Here is an 18,896-nt window from a genome sequence, read left to right as displayed (position 1 = left end):
CGAAGAATGTGCAGGTTTAGAGGGAGTGGATGTTGTGTTTGCACATCCATAATGTGAAATAGTGGGTATGAACCCAACTATCATGTATATAGATAAATGAGGAAAAGTGCCACACTTTACATATGCTTCTATGGGTAGCCATCGCATACCATATTTGGGAGTTGGATCTCAGAGTGCAATGTTGCTTATCATTTTAGATTCTAGAATATGTACAAAGTGTTGTTAGAATGTTGGAAAGTACTTTGGTTAATCTCAATGTATATGCTCCGCCTACAAAGCTCTACGTGTGAAAAATGTTGAAAATAGTTTGCCACCTAAAGTTATGCCAAATGGTCATAAATAGTGGGAAAATAATGTCAAGCGTTGATTTTATACTAGAATAAATGATCCCATGAATGTATGAAATTTTTGGAAGTCATTTGCTCAAGAACAGATTTTTGGGCCAAAAAAAGACTAAAAAATTGCTCAAAATAAGCCAATTTGAAGAATATTCGAAACTTTTTGACACGTGTAAAGAAGCAAGGAGTTTGCTTGCTTGACCTAATACTTGCAAACTCTCCCTTTTCGTGTATTCTCTTTGGAATTAGGGTCTCCTTTTATCAATTCAGTGTGAGAAAAAATTGGAGTGTGTTGAAATCTCAAATTTTTTGGTCGTATAACTTGCTGAATTCACAAGCAAAACATCTTTCATCAGTTTTTCCATTGACATCCACGATCTGAGTAAGGATTTGGTGTCTCTTAGCATTGATGCTTTCTTGAGCAGCCGCAATCCAGTCTACGTCTTTCCGTCTGCCCCACAAATTCCCCCTCACTACAAGAATCCTTCTAATCTTGTAGTCTCTGTTTAGCTTTAAAACTTTTCTACCCCAGTTATATTGTATTCTAGCCATCACCATAATGTGATTTCTTCAACCATGGAGATGTAATCTGGTTTGCAATAAGATCATAGAGTACAAGCCAAGACTCTCTCTCTCTCTCTCTCTCTCTCTCTCTCTCTCTCTCTCTCTCTCTCTCTCTCTCTCTCTCTCTCTCTCTCTCTCTCTCTCTCACACACACACACACACACACACACGCACGCACAGAAATACCAAAACCAAAACCAACATAACTTAGTTATGCCTTCATTCCATAAAAACAATATTCAAGAGTTGATATAAAGACGGGCCTTGATATCAAGTCATTTCAAAATGGCACCGAAACACTTCCAACCATTGGAATAGTTATGGGAGGAACAGGTACAAACTGTGAGATTATACAAGAGACATCCGAGATCACGCTGATGGGAATTATCTTCACAGTTTTGATAAGCTCACCATGCCCACCTTGGATCATCCCTATGATTTGCATATCCTTGTTGAGAATCGGTCCTCCAGAGAAACCTTTGTCGGCTCTTGCATTTCTCGTTGCCAAACTCCACTAGTGAGACTCCACAAAGCCAGAATTTAGCATCTTCTGAGACTCAAGTGGTGACAACGACGAGTATGGAGCTAACATGCCTGCATAACAAAACATAAAGTTTAGGGGTAAAAACCCAAACTTAAAGCCACCTAAATTTTTCAAAGATCTCACCTGCCGTCACACATTTGGAAGTCCAACTGAGCTGACCTGCATCAAGGCCTGCGACCTCAAGTGTGGAAATTGGAGCTATGAGCTCTAAAAATGCTACATCCCTCGTGTAGTCAACTTGACACTCGGCCTCTGGTCTCACCCAAAGAACCTTCAGCTTCACAATTGTATTATCGTCTGGAAGTTGAAAATACAGCTGCTCTGATCTTGCTTCATGGACTATATGAGCACAAGTCACTACACAAGGCGGCATCGATATCCACCCTGTACCGGAAGATGACCCACTCAAAGTGTACACCCTGCCCATTTTATACGGTTTGTCAAACAAGAATTGTTTTGCACGCTTTAAGAGGGTTCGATCAGAACTGGTGCTCGGTAGAGAAGCTGAATGGCAGGGTAATGGAGGGGGCAATTGAGCGCTCCTTGTATGCTGCATAAAGAGAGCACACTGTATCCTTGTATCCTTAACCACACTGTTTTTGTTTGTCACAATTTTCAGTAGCCACATACGCATCACCATGCTTTCTCGCATCAAGGGATTGATGTCGAATCTCCTCAGTGAGCAATACACTAGCAATATCGTTGAAAACTAGCTTTCCATTGAGTGCAGAATTGCTTATGGCTGCGTTGAAGGTATCCGATGATGATGGTAGAGAACATAGCAAGAAAATGGCCTTCATTTCATCATCAAATTTGAGACCTTTTGAAGTAATCTGTGAAAATATGTTGTTGAACTCGTTGAAGTGAGAACTAACATTAGTGCCTTCTTTCATATCCATGTGCATAAGCTTTTTCATCAAGAAAACCTTGTTCGAGGCATTGTTGCCACCCCATGTTGCATATAGAGCATCCCATAAATCTTTGGCATTGGTCTTATTCATTATGGTAAAGTAAATGGATTCACCAAGATGCAAGCGAATGGTCGCCATAGCACGCTCATTCAAGTCTTCCAACTGATCATCAGTGTATGCATTCTCTCTTCTATCACGTAAGGGTGCTATCAAGCCTTTGTTGATCAAAACCTTGCATACGTTGCTATCAAATAGCAAAGTTTGTGCCATCAAAATTTTTGATGTAGTTCTCTTCTCTTGCGGAAGCCCTACTTGCAGCCATGACTCAAGAGAATATGGCCAAAAACTTTATGGCGAATTTATTGGGATAATTTTGGTAGAGTTTCTCCTAAAATAGAAGCAGAAACTCAAACCGAAATCAATAAAAGCATTGTGTAAGAACAAGCGAATGTGCTAGGAGCAAACTTTGAAACCCAACATGACAAAAGTAAGCGTATAAACTGCTCAAAACACAAAATCAATTGTTGTATGATTGTCAACTCAACGTCAAAAAATACATATCCTATAGCGAGGGTACCGTAAGAGGGGAACTCTAGCTACCTCTATCACCAAAGGTATCTCAACATTAGAGAATACTCCTGCTCAAAGAAAACCTCACGCACGACCCCCCAAAGGCTTAAGCAGACACAAAACGACTAACCACATTCTGAGAAAGGTCTCTTCCGGTTTGAATCTCAGAAACGGCCCGGAAAACTGCCAAAGTATCACGCCAAATCGGTACCACAAATCAGTGTACATATGCAGTGACCGCAAGTCAACGTACATGAGTGACTGTGCACGAACAGGTGCCAAATACTGTTGCGTACAGTAAAAAGGATCCCTGTGGGGATATTTGCTCCCAAAAGAGCTCAATAGCACTATGTGCTCTCAAACAAACATGCATCTATCAACGCAGCTATCCGCAGAGATACTGCTGTCAAAATGATAACCAAAATCACATGAAAGACGCTGTGCCTGTAAACGTCCGAAAACCTGAAAAAAATGTTGTATGCATGCTCAAAAACCAATCGTGTACCTGCGTGTTGGTGTAGAATGCGAATGTTGGTGCCGATGTTGGCCGCCAGACAGAAATGCGCTAGTCGAATAACTATCAAAGAAGTCAAAGCTGAAAACTGTGTCGTAGAGAGTAATAGATGCCAATGCCGGGTGTCACTCCTCTATGATAGAGACACCTCACCCATGCATGTTGCAAGCACGTTCGTCTGCGGGAACGCTAGTGTCGGGGTCAGATGTCGAAAATCTATCGTATAATGTAAGCGATGTCGTCGGTGCCAAGTCACCAAGATAGTGTCAAAACTGTCGCCGAAGAATGCAAAAAATCGAGTCGACAATGTCAAAGACTAGTCGAGAGCCGATCTGCTCTCAACGCAGATGTCGACGGTGAATTGTCAATGCCGAGGCCGCCTCGCAACGTCGGATAGGAGCCTCCGATGCTCAGAACTGAGATCGAGTCGGTGTCGATGCAGAGCGACGAGTTGTCAATGTCTGGTGCGCAGTGACGAGTCATCCACATGTTGAAGTGTTGAAACCCTGCTCTCTCTCTCTCTCTCTATCTCACATCTCTGTTCTCTGAGAGTGAGGAAGTGTCTCTCTCTCTCTCTCTCTCTCTCTCTCTCTCTCTCTCTCTCTCTCTCTCTCTCTCTCTCTCTCTCTAGGTGGTTTAGAGAGGATTTGTTCGCAAGTTCAGTTCCAGGAACCTCGAACAAAGCTCTGGCTTTTCGATACTTTGGTCGCTTCAGTTATGCACTACGCGGTTCAGGTTTGGGGACCGTCTATTGACAGTGCTGGATGGACTAATATGGAGAGACCCCTGATATCTATGATTTCTAGGCTGATTAGAGCCAAGGCCTCAGTCCCACATGACATCATACGAGCGGAGCTGGCTGCCCCACCTATGGAGGTTGAGGCACTCACCAGATCAGTATCATTTGTACACAGCTTATGGGACACCACCAGGGACAGGTATGCCAGGCTTGCTCTCGAGTCATCCAGACAGCTGGCACTACAGGGAGATACATCATGTTGGTATGCACAGATGAGCTCATGGTTTCAGAGGCATGGTTTCAGCATGGACAGGCTGCCCCCTTTCCAGTATTCTCTTGATGCACCATCCTTGGCTCTTACACGGATGGAGACTACTAGACTCATTCAGCAGGATCTTATCCAGCTTGATAGCAAGAGGACATGGATAGAACCATCACGGGAGTTGGGTACGAAGAGGGTTTTCTATAGAGAACATCTTCTTCAAATCACGACAGACGGATTTGTCACACGGCCCAATTACATGGACACACATCTATCTCATAGGTTACGATGTGCTATTGGCCAGATTCGCACATCTTCACACCAGCTTGGGATTGAGACAGGTAGATTCAGAGGCATACCAGCAGACAGTAGGATATGTCAGTTATGCCATGCAGAGCCAGAGACAGAGTTTCACTACATATGTCGCTGCACAGTCTACTATGAGATACGGGGACGCTTTCATTGTCTATTCAGAGATGGTTTTGACTCGTTAGACAGAGTCATGAGATATCAGGATCAAAGATGTCTCGGATTATTCCTACTTGAGATTCAGAGACATAGAGACGCTCTATTGAATGGGCAAAGACAGAGACAGTCCCAGAGACGCATCTCAGATTTCTTTAGTCTGGGTACCACAGAGTCAGAGGGGACACCACCACCAGAGAGCTCGGTTCCCACCCATACACACATCAGCGGTACTCTCATTGATCGAGCTACAGAGTTAGGGAGATCGAGACGACCGCGACTGAGGAGGGGAGCCACGCAGCACCAGCGGAGATTGCGGCAGAGGATCCACAGGATTCTAGTACGACACCAAGAATGTCGATCGGGATAGGCTTCATGCTACTGTTATATTGTATCATGGTGACACTTATCCCCACTTTGTACCTTTATGGTGATACCATTGCTCAGCCTACCAGCCACCCATAGGAGTCGGTAGCACTCCTATCAGTTCTTTGTTTGTAGTTTTCTTGTTTGTACCCAGACTTGGTACTAGACTCATCATTGTAATCAGTTGGTCTCATAGGTCATTTTGGCCTCTTGTAGACGTTAATATATCATTTCATTTCATTTCATTTCTCTCTCTCAAGCTCCCCTACTACGGGCTCTAGTTGTCGAGGGCTTGGTGGGATCAAGAGCTTGCAAACACTTAATGTGAGCTTAAAATTGGGGAAAAAATGCTCCGCTTCGGACTCGATTTTTGCACTCTATCAATTGACGAAGGGGTGAGAGCTTTCTCTCTCTGCCCTCTACTGCCCAATCCTCTGAGTGTGTGTGTTTGATTTCGACACTCCACACTTGTTGTAAGCCCAATTTCAAATGTGGAATCTAGATTCTCCTTGCTTGGCTTCAAGCTCTCAAGCCTTCAATTGCTTTCGAGCTCTAGTGTGTGTGTACACACAAGCTCTCCTAAGCTCTTCGACTCTGCTTGATCCCTGTCTGCTGCTCCTAAGTTCTCATGCCTGATTCTGCAGATCCACCTGCTTGTCCTTCTCAAGCTCACTGTAGGCTCCCGATTTGAAGGGTCGAAAGCACTCCCAAGATCGCTCGAATTTCCTGATGCTGGCTCGATTCCTGCAGAGAATCCAAGCTCTCAAGATTCCAATCCTTGGAGTCGCTGGACACATGGATAGGGGAGGGAATGCCGACAGACTTGTGGGAATTGAGGAGGTGAGTGCAAGAGAGGGAAGGAGAGGAAGACACATTAGTTTGGTGGAGCTTAGAGAAGGATAGCTTCTCATTCCTTATTATCTCATTATAACCAAATAATGTAAGTGGACGGGTGTCCTGTCAAAATCGGCCACAGGGTCCCCTATCTTAACTCGTGATCAAGAATGAAAACTTGACCTAAACATGAAGGGACTAAACCTAGTCACACATGGTTTTCCTCGTGGTAAGCAAACTCGAACTAGAGACATAACCTTTCCAATTGGATTGCTTTGTGCTAACATACATATCTTTTAGCACAAGCTTAACATTTGTAAAATGGCTATCCATCTCTAGATGATTGGCATTTACAATATTGAGTTATTTCTTCCCAATTGTTTAGAGCAATCCGCCAAAAATGATGTGGGTGATAATGACTCCTAATATTTTGAGTAAGTTATATAATCTATACATATTATAAACAACCACCTTGGTTAACTTTAGAGATTGAATAGTGAATGAAATAAACCGTACAAAATTTATTCAATTCATCTACAAGCAACCAAACCGAACCATGACCTCTTTTGGTGATTGGTATATTTACATTTAATCTCATAGAGATTCTACACATAGAGTGCAAAATGCCTCATAAGCTATCAGTTTCATGAATTTGCATGTCGTTCCAAATCTATCTTTTTTTCATAATATAAGAGACTGGGGACTAGCCCATGCACATCTCACCCAACCATGCCATATATACACCCTTGGCCCACTAAATATAGGCCCTCTAAACCGTGTATGTGTGTGTGTCTTGGCCCTTGGTGTGGCCCTTCTTACAAGAAGTGTGAGGTGCTGGAAGTTAAAAAAGTGTGAGGACTTTTGTTGTGAGAGTATAGTGTATGGAGAATGGATATGAATGAGTTTGTGACCAAGTGATCCCAAAATCACAAAATTAAACCTATCTAATTTTTTAATAAATTCATGATCAAAAGATCAAAAGCTCATACACAAAATCCCACCCATTTCTAGCAATGAATAAGTTCATGATTAAACCATCAAAAACCCATACACTTGTTTCTTTTTGTTCTGTTGATGAATAAGTTTGTGATCCAAAACACATCAATCTACACTCAAAAATTACTCAAAGATGAAATAAATTAACACTTTTGGTTCAACAATGAAATCCATCATTGATTGAAACACAAGATTCAAACTGAACTTCAACTTGTTAAAAGGAAATGAGCTTCGTTCTTCAAGGCGCACACTCTGATTTTTCAAAAATTTTAGAACACTCAAATTCAACCTCACACACGAAGTTTGTGATCCAAAATACATTAATTTTTTTGGTTCAATAATGCAAGCCATCATTGATTGAAACACAAAACTCAAATTAAACTTCAGCTTGTTACAAGGAAATGAGCTTCCTTATTCAAGGCACACACACTCTAATTTTTCAAAGGTTTTAGAACACTCAAATTCAACCTCCAACACTAGATTGATCAGTGGGGAAAGATAATGTGTGAGAGAGCTGAGGTAGATGTAGATGAAGCAAGCAAATTTTTTCTCAAGATTGGTATCAAGCTAGCATTTACCTGCGCTTATAACCTAAACGACAATATGAGAAAGAGGGCATCCTCCTCCATTAAGGATTTGGTTTACGCATGCAAAAGGAATATGTGTGTGAATGGCCAAGGTTGCTACCATATGCTTTATGGGCGGATCATAGAACTCATACCTCAGTGGTTAGAAGCAAGTGATCCAAATTGAGGATGTAGTTCTTACTTGGCATTTATTTCCTTGAAAAGATGACATATAAGTACCAAGGATCTTCTTGCATTGCACATAAGGAAACCTAAACGAAGACTTAAAGATGTTGAGCTTGGAAAAACTCAATTGAAGGATGCAAGGCCAAAAAACAAAGACATGTTTGACAAAAGGTATTGGCTTAAACCAAAGGATCTTAATGAAGATTGAACTTGCATAGCAAAACATGTTGGAACATACCGAAGATGTGCAGGTTTAGAGAGAGTGGATGTTGTGTCATTGCACATCCATAATGTGAAATAGTGGGTATGAACCCAACTATCATGTATATAGATAAATGAGCAAAAGTGCCACACTTTACATATGCTTCTATGGGTAACCGTCGCATGAACATACCATTTTGGGAGTTGGACCTCAGAGTGCAATGTTGCTTATCATTTTAGATTCTAGAATATGTACAAAGTGTTGTTAGAATGTTGGAAAATACTTTGGTTAATCTCAATGTATATGCTCCGCTTACAAAGCTCTACGTGTGAAAAATGTTGAAAATAGTTTGCCACCTAAAGTTATGCCAAATGGTCATAAATAGTGCGAAAATAATGTTAAGCCTTGATTTAGAATAAATGATTCCATGAATTTAGGAAATTTTTGGAAGTCGTTTGCTCAAGAATAGATTTTTGGGCCGAAAGTCGGACTAAAAAATTGCTCAAAATTAGCCAATTTGAAGAATATTCGAAACTTTTTGACACGTTTAAAGAAGCAAGGAGTTTGCTTGCTTGACCTAAAACTTGCAAACTTGCTCTCTTGTAATAAGAATTAGGGTCTCCTTTTATCAGTCCAGTGTGAGAAAAAATTGGAGTGTGTTGAAATCTCAAATGTGGTCGTAGAACTTGTTGGATTCACAAGCAAAACATTTTTCATCAGTTTTTCCATTGACATCCACGATCTGAGTAAGGATATGGTGTCTCTTAGCATTGATGCTTTCTTGAGCAGCAGCAATCCAGTTACTTTTGCACATATCTTAGTATTCTTAAAGATCTGTGTAAAGCCAGGCGCATATGCATGAGACATGACCATACCATGTTGCCATAGTTCACACTGGAAATTCTATTTAAATGTGGTGAAAAGTTCATGTGATAAGAGTATCTAAATGACTTGGTGCAATAAGGCAACATGAAAACAAGCACCATCTCCTTAGAATAGAGCTTACCGAGATTCCAAGAGCATAAACTCTTGCAAGCACATGCATAATCTTTAATAGAACCGACTCGCAGGTATAGCTAATGCTCTCTATTATGAGTGTGAAGGTGAGCAAAACTCCACAGAAACACAAGAAATCAATACTCCCATCGGTAAATCCCACACAACTCCTTGATTGCTATCATGGGTAAACCTGTATATGGAGCGGTGGGCTTGCTCTTTGCAGGCAAATCAACAGTATGCCAAGCTGCTGTGGAGACAGTGCTGAAAGGTGGTCACCCAACCGACCCCCGAGTGGCAATACAAATCTCCAATCAATCACAGCATCAGTAACCCGCAACTCCGTACCAGCCATTGATTGCAGCACTGGCTCTATCTCGACCATCCAACAGCCGCGCCCGACAATCTCTGGCATGATTGTCATGCTAACTTTCATTTCGACCTAGCCCCAGGGATGCAAAGGTTGTTAGTAAGGCTTTCCCTCTACTGCCAAGAGAAAATCTCCTCTCAAAGTTGTGTGGGAGCTACTACTGTGACAGTCTACGTCTTTCTGTATGCCTCACAAATTCCCCCTCACTACAAGAATCCTTCCAATCTTGTAGTCTCTGTTTAGCTTTAAAACTTTTCTACCCCAGTTATCTTGTATTCTGGCCATCACCATAATGTGATTTCTTCAACCATGGAGATGTAATCTGGTTTGCAATAAGATCATAGAGTACAAGCCAAGACTCTCTCTCTCTCTCTCTCTCTCTCTCTCTCTCTCTCTCTCTCTCTCTCTCTCTCTCTCTCTCTCTCTCTCTCTCTCTCTCTCTCTCTCTCTCTCTCTCTCTCTCTCTCTCTCTCTCTCTCTCTCTCACACGCACGCACAGAAATACCAAAACCAAAACCAACATAACTTAGTCACGCCTTGATTCCATAAAAACAATTTTCAAGAGTTGATAAAAGACGGGCCTTGATATCAAGTCATTTCAAAATGGCACCGAAACACTTCCAACCATTGGAATAGTTATGGAAGGAACAGGTACAAACTAGGAGATTATACAAGAGACATCCGAGATCACACTGATGGGAATTATCTTCACAGTTTTGATAAGCTCACCATGCCCACCGTGGATCATCCCTATGATTTGCATATCCTTGTTGAGAATCGGTCCTCCAGAGAAACCTTTGTCGGCTCTTGCATTTGTCGTAGCCAAACTCCACGAGTGAGACTCCACAAAGCCAGAATTCAGCATCTTCTGAGACTCAAGTGGTGACAACGATGAGTATGGAGCTAGCATGCCTGCGTAACAAAACATAAAGTTTAGGGGTAAAAACGCAAACTTAAAGCCACCTAAATTTTTCAAAGATCTCACCTGCCGTCACACACTTGGAAGTCCAGCTGAGCTGACCAGCATCAATGCCTACGACCTCGAGTGTGGAAATTGGAGCTATGAGCTCTAGAAATGCTACATCCCGCATGTAGTCAACTTGACACTCGGCCTCTGGTCTCACCCTAAGAACCTTTAGCTTCACAACTGTATTATCGTCTGGAAGTTGAAAATACAGCTGCTCTGATCTTGCTTCATGGACTATATGAGCACAAGTCACTACACATGGCGGCGTCGATATCCACCCTGTACCGGACGATGATCCACTCAATGTGAACACCCTGCCCATTTTATTCGGTTTGTCAAACAAGAATTGTTTTGCACGCTTTAAGAGAGTTTGATCAGAACTGGTGCTCGGTAGAGAAGCTGAATGGCAGGGTAATGGAGGGGGCAATTGAGCGCTCCTTGTACGCTGCATAAAGAGAGAATTATCCACCAGATCTGAAATTTGCACCCGCTCTTCTAGTTTGCATTTCCTTTTAGGCGGCTCCTCTTCATCATCAAGAAAACTCATAACCTGTAAAAATTGTGCTTGCTTTTGAAGACTCTCAGCTTCAGCTTCAGCTTCCATGTTATCAAAACCTCTCCAAGAAAAGTTTTTCACTGCAAATTATTCAACAAGTTAACTTCCAACCTAGTTGACCACACATGCACACACTCAACCAAGCATGCATCAGAAAAGAAAGCCAGCCAGCAAATAAGAACCACTCACACACAGAAACCCTCCAACAACAGGCCTTTCATAGATGTTAACTCTCTCTCTCTCTCTCTCTCTTCCCCCATGAAACCACTCTCTGTTGCGCTGATCCCCTCCTTTCCTTGCCTTTTTCATCACTCAGTTGCTTTGAGCTCACTGACTTGCAAGCTCCCATGTACTGCTGCCTGCTTTCACCACCTGCTGTCCCTGGCGGGCAGCAAATGCAGCAGCGAAGGGAACCTCTCCATTCGTGCTACTCCACTGTTCAGTGTTCCCTCAACCACCTCTCCATTCACTGCCACTTTATCTGCACACAGCACACACACTCACATCCAGTAGAATCCTCACATTTCATCACACCTGCACACACAGTGCACACACACACACACAATGCCAAGACAAAGGTGAGGCACCCAGATATACACCAACTACCAGAGATATGGCGCCTACTCCCTGTTGCGCTCCTCCCCTCCTTTCCTGCGCTATTGCATCACTGCACTGCTTTGCACTCGCTGACCTGCATTGCATCCCACATGTACCGCTGCCTGCTTTCACCACCTATTGTCCCCCATCACTACTGCATTTGCTGCCCATGATATCTCTCCATTCACTGCCTCCCCAATTGTTAAAGGTTACCTCAACCATCTCTCTGTTTGATGCCGCTATTATCTGCACATGCACGACGCAGGCACGCGTGCCACAGCCACATCTAGTACAATCCTCACATTTCATCACACATACGCACCAACAGAATGCCAAAAGAAAGGTGAGATACCCGGTCACATCCTGTGTTACACTAACACCCACAGATATGCCGACTACCACTAGTTCATGTGGAATAGAGGCTACAAAAACTCACTGAGCTTGTCAACAACTGCCTCCCTAAAAAAGAAAAGAACATGTTAGGCGAGCTCTCCAAGGAGAGGCTCAAATCATGGGAGACATGATACATCCTTACTCAGCAAGAGGATACCTACACTATGGATCAAACAAGCTCAAAGAGTACTCTAAGCTACAAAGGGAGATCTACGATATAAGAAAAGTTAAAAGGACGCGAAAAGAGGGCTTACAGTAGCAGGTAAAACAGAAGCACAAGAATGTTAGGTTATGCGGGAGGAGTGTTCATCGGCGACTTTATGTTTTTATGTCTTGTAACATGCATATGTGAGCATTTGTGTTGCATTGTGATGTGCCAACCACTGAATATCCCTAATTGGATGAGATTGCCTGGGTATGTAATTTTAGTGCATCAAGACACCCGTGGAAGATCAGTGCGGTCAGGGTGTGATGGCTAATTTTACTACGCCGGAATATGAAGACTTTTGATCTGGACGAAAGGAGAAGCCAACTCCTTGATCAAAAGAGCTGAAAGGAGAAGCCAACTCCTTGATCAAAAGAGCCGAAAGGAGAAGTCAACTCCTTAACAAAAAGAGCAAACTGATTGTCCTGCGGAATGTCCCTCAGAATAACCCTCGGAAATTTTTGAGCTAACTTGAGTTGTTTTGCAGATACGTTGTAATCGCGGTCGATTACTCTCTTTTAAGAAGGAGAGATGTCACAAACTGCTAACATGTCAAAGCCCTGAAGAATGGAGCCAACTTACAGATGTCGGCAACTAACAGAAGAAGAAGTCCTACCAACTTATGGCGACCCCGTCCGATGGGGCCCCAAGTGACATAAAGGATTAGAATAAAGTTGGCCCCTCACACACACAGCGTGGAATTGATGACGTGGCAGATTTTTAAAAATTACGCTAACAATGTTGAAGTGGCAAACTGTACGAATTTCCACATTTTGCGTTGATTGTTGACGTGGCAATTGTACGGAATTCCGTGATGTACGCTGGCAGCTTTTTGGCATTGTTTTTGGACCAGAAGCTTTTGAGATTGAAGGCTTTTCGTGTAAACTGCTTTTTATAGGCCAAGGGCCTTTACATATGTGCTAAGGACTGATTCTCTGGCATGCTTCGTGGAGAAGGTGCAGCGCGTGGAGTTCCAGTTTGCATTGTGTTGATGCAATATAAAGAAATACCGAAAAGGGGCACGAAGGTTTGGGGCCAATACTCTCTCGGGTGGAATTCCGCCACTCCGTTTTGGGTGTCGTCTCTCTCTCTCTCTCTCTCAGTTCAGTTGTTATTGAAGTGCTAAAAGTCTGTTCTTTTTTGTTGGCACGTGGTGCCGTGTCAAAGCCCTAAAGATTGGAGCCAACTTGACAGATGCCGGCCAAGGGGCCTAAACCCTAAGAAGAACGAGTAACAGAAGAAGAAGTCCTACCAACTTATGGAGACCCCGTCCAATGGGGCCCCAAGTGACATAAAGGATTAGAATAAACCTGGATCCTCACACACAACGTGGAAGTGATAACGTGGCAGATTTTTGAAAATTACGCATACAGTGTTGACGTGGCAGGCTATACGGATTTCCGCGTTTTGTGCTAACTGCTGACTTGGTAGTTGTACGGAATTCCGTGATTTACGTTGGCAACCTTTTAGCATTGTTTTTGGACCAAAAGCTTTTGAGTTTGAAGGCTTTTCATGTAAACTGCTTTTCATTGGCCAAAGGCCTTTAAATATGTGCTAAGGTCTCATTCTCTGGCATGCTTCCTGAAGAAGGTGCAGAGCGTGGAGTTCCGGTTTGTATTGTGTTGATGCAATATAAAGAAATACTCTCTAGGGTGGAATTCCGTCACTCCGTGTCGCGTGTCCTCTCTCTCTCTCTCTCTCTCTCTCTCTCTCTCTCTCTCTCTCTCTCTCTCTCTCTCTCTCTCTCTCTCTCTCTCTCTCTCTCTCAGTTCAGTTGTTATTGAAGTGCTAAAAGTCTGTTCAGTCTGTTCTTTTCTGTTGGCACATGGTGCCCGTCTTGTGACACTATCTCTGCAAATTTCCGGATGAATTGCCTATAATATGAGCACAAGCCCAAAAATCTTTGAGCTTCATGAATATCCTTCAAATTAGGCCAATCACAAATGGTCTCAATTTTGGCCAAGTACATCTTTACACCTTCCGTTGAGACCATGTGTCCCAAAAAGAGTATCTCCGGTAAGAAAACTCGCTCCTTTTCACATTTATAACCAACTTACGTTTCGGTAATGCCTGGAAAACCTGTAGTAGATGGTGTTGGTGCTCTGCTTCACTCCTGGAGAAGACGATGATGTCGTCAAAGAACGTGGCCACAAATGATCGTTACTCTCTGAAAATCCTATCCATCATATAGTTCAATGTCGCTGGAGCATTCTAAGGCCAAATTGCATCATCAAATATTCGTATAAACCAAAATTCGTCTTGAAAGCTCTATTGTACACGTCTCCAGGAGGAGTTCGGATCTAATGATATACACTCTTCAGATCAATTCTGCTGGAACAAGTGGATCCCTGAAGTTTGTCGAGTATAACATTGATCCTAGAGATAGGGAATCTGCTTTTTATGGTGATTTTATTGAGAGCTCTATAGTCAATGCACATTCTCCCAGATCCATCTTTCTTTAGTACTAGCAATACGAGTGAACAAAAAGGTGAAGGGCTAGGTTGGATGAGACCCTTTCCCAAAAGTACATTTTACCTCATTCGTTATTTCTTTATTTTGGGCTCAGTTAACTCGGTAAGGTGGCCGGTTCGGTGGTGTACCACCGGGAATCAAATCAATCGTGTGATCTTCAGGACGAGGAGGAGGTAACTCGTCTGGTAGGCCTTCAGAGAAACACTCCTGTGCTTGTAGAAATTCTTCTCGTTCCTTTTCTAAATCAGACATATTTCACCTTTGTTCATCATTTAGTTCTTTCAAGACGATCAAGCAAACAAAAACACTGGATTTCAATAATTTGGAAATGGCCAAAGCCGATACAAGTGGGACGGACTCGCCCTTCAACTTTACTTTCCAGGCTCTATAATCGACCACGGTGCGGTTCTTGTGGAACCAAGGGCTTCCTGAGAGGACGTCACACCCTTCCAAAGGCATGATGTAAAAGTTCTCGTGCCCTAAATACCCCTGACAATGCAAACGAAGTTTGCCAATGACAGGGGTAATGGAAACATCTCATTTGGGTGCCGCTAAAACAGCCTCTGCCTTGGCTCCTCCGTCAAAGAAGATAATAGTTTTTTGATCCCGTACTTTGCCCCATGCACGGCAACGTTCAGTGATTTCATCCATCTGATCCGGGTCAGTCTTCACACAATCCTATACCAGTCCTGCTTTCGTCTTACCTCTCCTTCACCGTTCTTCGGCTGCTCTCGAACTCTCTTGCCTATCTTCTGGTTGTTCTCTTGTGGGATACCGTGCGGATATGTGTCCTTATTTTCCACAATCAAAGCACTTTTCCGTTTTGAGATACTCGGATCTCTGTTCCTCTGTCAGTCAGGCACGTGTATCCTTCTTTTTATGAAACTTCCCTCTTCTTCTGTTACCATTAATCAAATTTTGTCCGCTCCTCAGTGTCAAAAGTTGATCAGGTGAATAAGTCAGATTACCCAAATCTAGAGCAACCCTTGCTTAGCATGTCCCACGAGTTGTTGTATGGACTCGGACTTCTGTAGTAAGCAATAATCTCGTATCTCTTTGGAAAGACCACAGTAAAATTGCTCGATATGCTGCTTGAAAGTGATCTTTTTAAAAGAAGAGGCAGGTCGAAAAGCATCCCAAAATCTCTGGCAATAAATATCCGAAGTACCTTCCTTGGTCATCTGAAGACGATTCCAAGCAGTGACCATGTCACGTTCATACTCCTGAGTGAGCCAAGAGGAAGTGACAAGCCGCTTGAACTTCAACCACTTTGTTAGTGCTTCTTTTTGTAACAGAAGAGTGGACCACCATGTCTGTGCATTTCCTTTCAAATAAGAGGCTGCCCTCCTGATCTTGGAGTGTTCTAAGTAACGCCCTCCAAAAAAAGCTATGTCAAATTGTTGAACAAAGGCGAAGGCCTTGTTGGGTATCTCGAAAGCCTGAAAAGTATCAAACTTTAGTGCTTATCCACTCTACTTGAATTCTTTGGTCTTCTTGTTCTTATACTCGAGAAAATCATACTCTATAAAAGTTAATTCTCTTAGAGTAGAGCATCTGATCATCAGAATCCGAACTCTCAGAAGAGGATGAGTCTTCCTCATAAGTGTCACAAGATTTCCGAGATCTTCGGTGGGATCTGCTCTTCTTTGCCTTCTTCTTGTTCTTACCGTGTTTTTTACTTTTTCTTCTTTTTCTGCCCTTTCTGTCCTCATCACTGGAATAATAGGAGGAAGAGCAATACAGACTGTCAGAAGTGCATGAGGATGAACTAGAAACACCCTCAACGTACGCGATTCTGTCTTTCTAAATTTGCAAAAGAGGACTAGCGGCCCATGTAGCCCCTGGGCTACGTCTTTTTGAATGCTTCTTAGTCTTCAAGATTCGGTTGACTCGTCATTCTACCACATCGTCAAGTTCATCTTCAGTGTACACCCACGGAGCAAGTTTTTTTCAAAGCTGACCTTAGAGATGAGTCGATGGCTGTATGCCACCGGGTATGCATTTCGTTGATCGGATGCTTGGTCAAAAACTTTGCATATCGGGGATCCTTCGAATGTTGGACCATCTGCCGAGCGCAAGCATCAACCTGCTTCTGACACTGCCTCCCCATTCGTTCATACTCCGTGGGCCATGGTGGCCCGTACTCTTGTTCAAAATCGACAGAAGGTGGTCGTCGTCCATTTGAATTTCCGTACTCTCACCTGACCCTGAATTCTCAGGTGATTTGTTTTGGTCCTTGCGGAATTCGTCAGCTGAATCCATGTGTGTCGCGATAGAAGGGATCGGATTCTCCATAGAAGGAAAATCGACTAAGCTCTGATACCATTGAAATAGACTTAGACACCCCAAGTCGGGAATCAGGTACGACACGCGAGAGAAATACTTCAAAATTCACTTAACAAAATTATCACAATTCAAAACAGATGACACGGCTTGGCGTAGCTAGAGGTATTGGCCCAAAGTCTGGCACCCCTTTCAGTATTTATTTTTTTATTAACAATTGAGCAAAATATAAATTTCGCCGGTCCTCTCTGCTCAGTGCTCCAGGCAAATCTGAGGGACAGAGAGACCCTGGTTACAATTTAAAGGCTTTGGGGCTTCTAAAAGCAATACATGAAAAGCTTCAGGGCTCAAAAGCATTTGGTCCAAAAGCTAGCGCTCAGAAAGCTGTCAGCGCAAATTGCAGAATTCTGTACACACTGCCACGTCAACAACCAACGCGTTTTGCGGGCATCCATACAGCCTGCTAGGTCAACGCAATTCACGGAAATTATGTCGCATCAACAGCCGCACGCCATTCTCTTTAATCTCTTTGGGCCGCATCGGACGGAACCCCCATAAGTTGGGACAACTTATAAAATAATCATTTTACTCGTATCCATTAGTTGTACATGCCATGTCATCATTTTGTGATAGCGCAAGGCCAACCCAAATTGATGGGCTTTCCACACCAATGTCTTGAAGCTTGACCCAACCCCTTCTCAAAAAGGCACAGGCACATGTGTGTGGCAATGCAAATATTGTGGGGAGCAATAGACTAGCATCATTTACTTGGGTAATCAAGCATTTGACAGGCATTGGATGCACGAATGAATGTGGTCCATGCGATAAAATTCCACCGCTTTTAAGGGACCAAATGATTGATTGATGTCCACCAATGGGTGGTACAAGTAGTGTGAAAGGTGGTTCAACTACAGGATGCTCTACATGATGCTTTCATTGGAGAGGCTAGCCTAAATACTCAGCACCAAAGCAGACCACCTTGCCGAATCGTATCTCACCTGAGGCTTGGGTCAAGGAGCGTCAAAGGGAGGCAAAAAGATGGAGGTATGTCGCACTCTTATTGAGTGCAACATATCTTTTAATGTGTTGATGACAGATCAATGGAAAAGAATGGTCAAGGTAACTGCACAAGTAGGGCCTCCTGAGACTAGGACAAGGCTTTGATTACACAATGATGAGAACCACCATGCTGGATCAACAGAAGGCCTTGATTGACAAGGCTCTCACCCCCGTGAAAGCAAGATGGTAATAGTTTGGTTGCACCATCAATTCTGATGGATGGGAAGACATTCGTAGGCGGCACATAATGAATATTCTTGTGTCGTCTTGTTTGCGCATCTATTTCTTGCGTATTGTGCATGTAGCGAGGGCGGGAGATCCAATTACATGGGAGTCATTTTTAGACACATTTTGGACAGCTATCAATGAGGTTGGCAAGGAAAATGTCGTGCAGGTTATAACAAACAATGCCAGCAACTGCAAGGTAACGTAACAGACTTGGACACTCCAAGTAGAGAATCTATCGCAACACCACAAGAATTCACTTCAAACAATTCACAGTTTAAAATTGATTTGACACTGGCACAGTGATGTTCCGTGCCTAGACGTATTGTCCCCAAAAATTGGCGTCCCTTTTCGGTATTTCTTTTTGTATTAATCTGCAACTCAAAGTACAAGGGAGTGGTCGGGACTCACTTTCAGACTCTACGTCCAGATGCTCTAAGAAGTGAGAGCCTAAACCACTATTAAATAGGTTTACAAGGGATGCCCAAAAGCAGAGCCCCAAAAGTTTGTAAATCAAAAGCTATTCCAAAAATAAAGCATAGCCATTCTTCTCACAAGGCCTCTTAGGAAAATAAAGCAAAAGCTTTCTCAATCTTTCTCTTGCAAATTGCGTAGCCAAAAGCAGGAGCCAAAACTGCAGTAAAATCTACCCATGCAAAGCTGCCACGTCAGCTGTACGGATTTCCGTGATCAGCGACGCAAATCGCGGGCCTATC

At 43.1% G+C, this 18,896-nt stretch overlaps 1 protein-coding gene across 3 annotated transcripts in view; it reads right to left on the bottom strand.

Annotated features, from left to right (window-relative positions):
• Nucleotides 1-18,896, bottom strand: part of LOC147425495 (uncharacterized) — a 174,524-nt gene that overhangs the window by 106,090 nt on the left and 49,538 nt on the right. The window contains exons 2-3 of one of the 3 annotated variants that reach the window (XM_086499874.1): nt 10,409-11,026; nt 10,153-10,335 (exon numbers count right to left, since the gene is read on the bottom strand). The exons of the other annotated variants lie outside the window; for them this stretch is intronic. Coding sequence (XP_086356000.1) covers nt 10,153-10,335; nt 10,409-10,994 — 769 coding nt within the window. The 5' untranslated portion in view covers nt 10,995-11,026. The remainder of the gene's footprint in view (nt 1-10,152; nt 10,336-10,408; nt 11,027-18,896) is intronic. 3 annotated transcript variants of the gene reach the window in all.

This window comes from Adiantum capillus-veneris, chromosome 25 (assembly GCF_014529385.1).
Source record: "Adiantum capillus-veneris isolate H3 chromosome 25, ASM1452938v2, whole genome shotgun sequence".
Classification (NCBI taxonomy): Eukaryota; Viridiplantae; Streptophyta; class Polypodiopsida; order Polypodiales; family Pteridaceae; genus Adiantum; species Adiantum capillus-veneris.
This window is presented reverse-complemented; position numbering and strand designations above follow the sequence as displayed.